The sequence below is a fragment of the Phaethon lepturus genome, unplaced genomic scaffold (genome assembly GCF_000687285.1).
Source record: "Phaethon lepturus isolate BGI_N335 unplaced genomic scaffold, ASM68728v1 scaffold35101, whole genome shotgun sequence".
Taxonomy (NCBI): Eukaryota; Metazoa; Chordata; class Aves; order Phaethontiformes; family Phaethontidae; genus Phaethon; species Phaethon lepturus.
Window position 1 is genome coordinate 16747 of NW_010520388.1, and position 1788 is coordinate 18534.

Here is a 1788-nt window from a genome sequence, read left to right on the forward strand (position 1 = left end):
ATTTAACTCTCAGTATTTTTGACTGAACCCCGGTAGTTTTTTCAGAACTTCTAGACACTGTAGAAATGCAGTCATCTTGTCCTGATGTGGACACATGTGTCCATAAGTGGATTACCTGGTTTGAGCTTACACAGCGTAGCTGCCTGCAGCACTGTGCTCTGCACGTGGAAGGCATGCACTTGCATCAAAACCTGTCTTTCACTATCGTGTGCCTCCTTTCTAAACAGTTTTTGAGTATAGCTTCAGAAGAGGCATGAATCATACATAGTCTTCAAGTCTCCATGCCCTGCATTAGTCATGTTTCCTCACCTTATCCCTCCATTATTCCAGATAAGAGATGATTATAAACAGGAGCTGTCTTTGTGCATGCATCCAACAGAACTCCAAACTCCTGGAGAAAGCTAAATAGTTGGTTTCTATTTGGTCCCTAACAGTAAAGTGAAAAGTAGTATCAGATTTATTTGCATCCACTAGTTTTCAATCAAACCGGAATTCACGGGTAGCCTTCTGAAGCTGACCAATAAAAAGCGAGTTTTTCCTGTCTCAGAATAGCCTTGAAGCATCACCATGTCAAAACTGACAGCCTCACATCTGCCTCAACCACCTATCTGCAATATAGTTTTGTAGTGTTTAAGTAATTACATTTTTTTTAACAGCAAACCAGCAACTTTATTTCATCTGTTTTCTAGTGCATTTAAAAATAATAAAAAAAACATACAGAAAGGTTGGAAGAAACCCCCCCCCCGCTTATACTGTCATTGTAAGGTTCTGTGGCTAACCACATTTCTCACCTAATGGAATTTTAGCACTGTGGAGTCCAAACATTTGACTGTTTCATGTTACACTGGTTTTCAGTTCTGGTGTATGCTTTAAGCTTCCCACTTCCTTCTTTAGGACATTAAGCAAAGTTCTAGAACTATCCAAAATCTTCATGTAAGCAGCTTCAGTTTCAGCAAGAATTTTATCAAGCTCATTCCGTGAAGCTACCTTTTGGTCCAGGTTTTCACATACACACTCCAGTTGTTCACTCAGGACTTCGATTTCGTGCTGAAGCTTATTTTTTTCCTCTTCTGCTTGCTGAATTTGTTTGTTCAGCTCTTCTTTTTGCATACACAAGTCTTCAATGCATTTCACTAGCTCGTTATTATAACCCTGAAGAACAGCTCCCTGCTGAGTCATCCTCCACTTCCTTCCCTGAGCTCTGCCACTGCTCCCTGAAGTCCCCTCTCAGCAACAGCCTTCTGCACTCTAAAAAATAAAATAAAAAAAAATTCTTTAAGAGAGTCATAATGAATAATGCTACCCTAGCACAAATGCTCTGTTTAAGGTTAACATGCTAGTTCTGAATTGTGCCACATCTCTTCCCTCCTCCAAAAGGGAGCAGGACAAAACTCGGGATCAACACCATACTTTTACTGAAAACTGGTCTCTCCTAGGATACCCTCATAGCAAGGCTCAACTCTGGTATCAAAAATCTTCTATTATAATATTTCAATACCATTCTGAATAGATGATGCTCTGTAGCTCAGCCTTCGAGGGTTTGGTCGGAACCAACCATCTGAAAGCTCAGCAGTTACCACCACCACCACCAGCAAGCACTCAGCCTCTGATGAAGGGGATCTTCCTCACAAAACTTGAGTGCCAGGCATCCACTTCGGAGAGCCCGGGGCCACCTGAGGCGAGGCGAACCGATTTGCCGCTGTTGGCCACTCACGGGCGCCGGGACGACAATTTTAGGCGGGTGCCGAAACACGGACGAGCTTCTCGCTCGCCGGAGGCGGCCGTTAG

General features: G+C 43.1%; 1 protein-coding gene across 1 annotated transcript; it reads right to left on the minus strand.

Moving 5' to 3' along the window:
• Positions 1-661: 661 nt before the first annotated feature.
• Positions 662-1239, minus strand: LOC104616304 (Sjoegren syndrome nuclear autoantigen 1 homolog). Its single transcript, XM_010297376.1, has one exon. It carries the CDS (start codon positions 1177-1179, stop codon positions 835-837), a length of 345 nt encoding a protein of 114 aa, XP_010295678.1. The 5' UTR covers positions 1180-1239; the 3' UTR covers positions 662-834.
• Between the last annotated feature and the right edge of the window lie 549 nt (positions 1240-1788).

Excerpts from the sequence above, each read along its gene's own strand:
- LOC104616304 (XM_010297376.1), bottom strand. The coding sequence starts at position 1,179 with ATGACTCAGCAGGGAGCTGTTCTTCAGGGTTATAATAACGAGCTAGTG.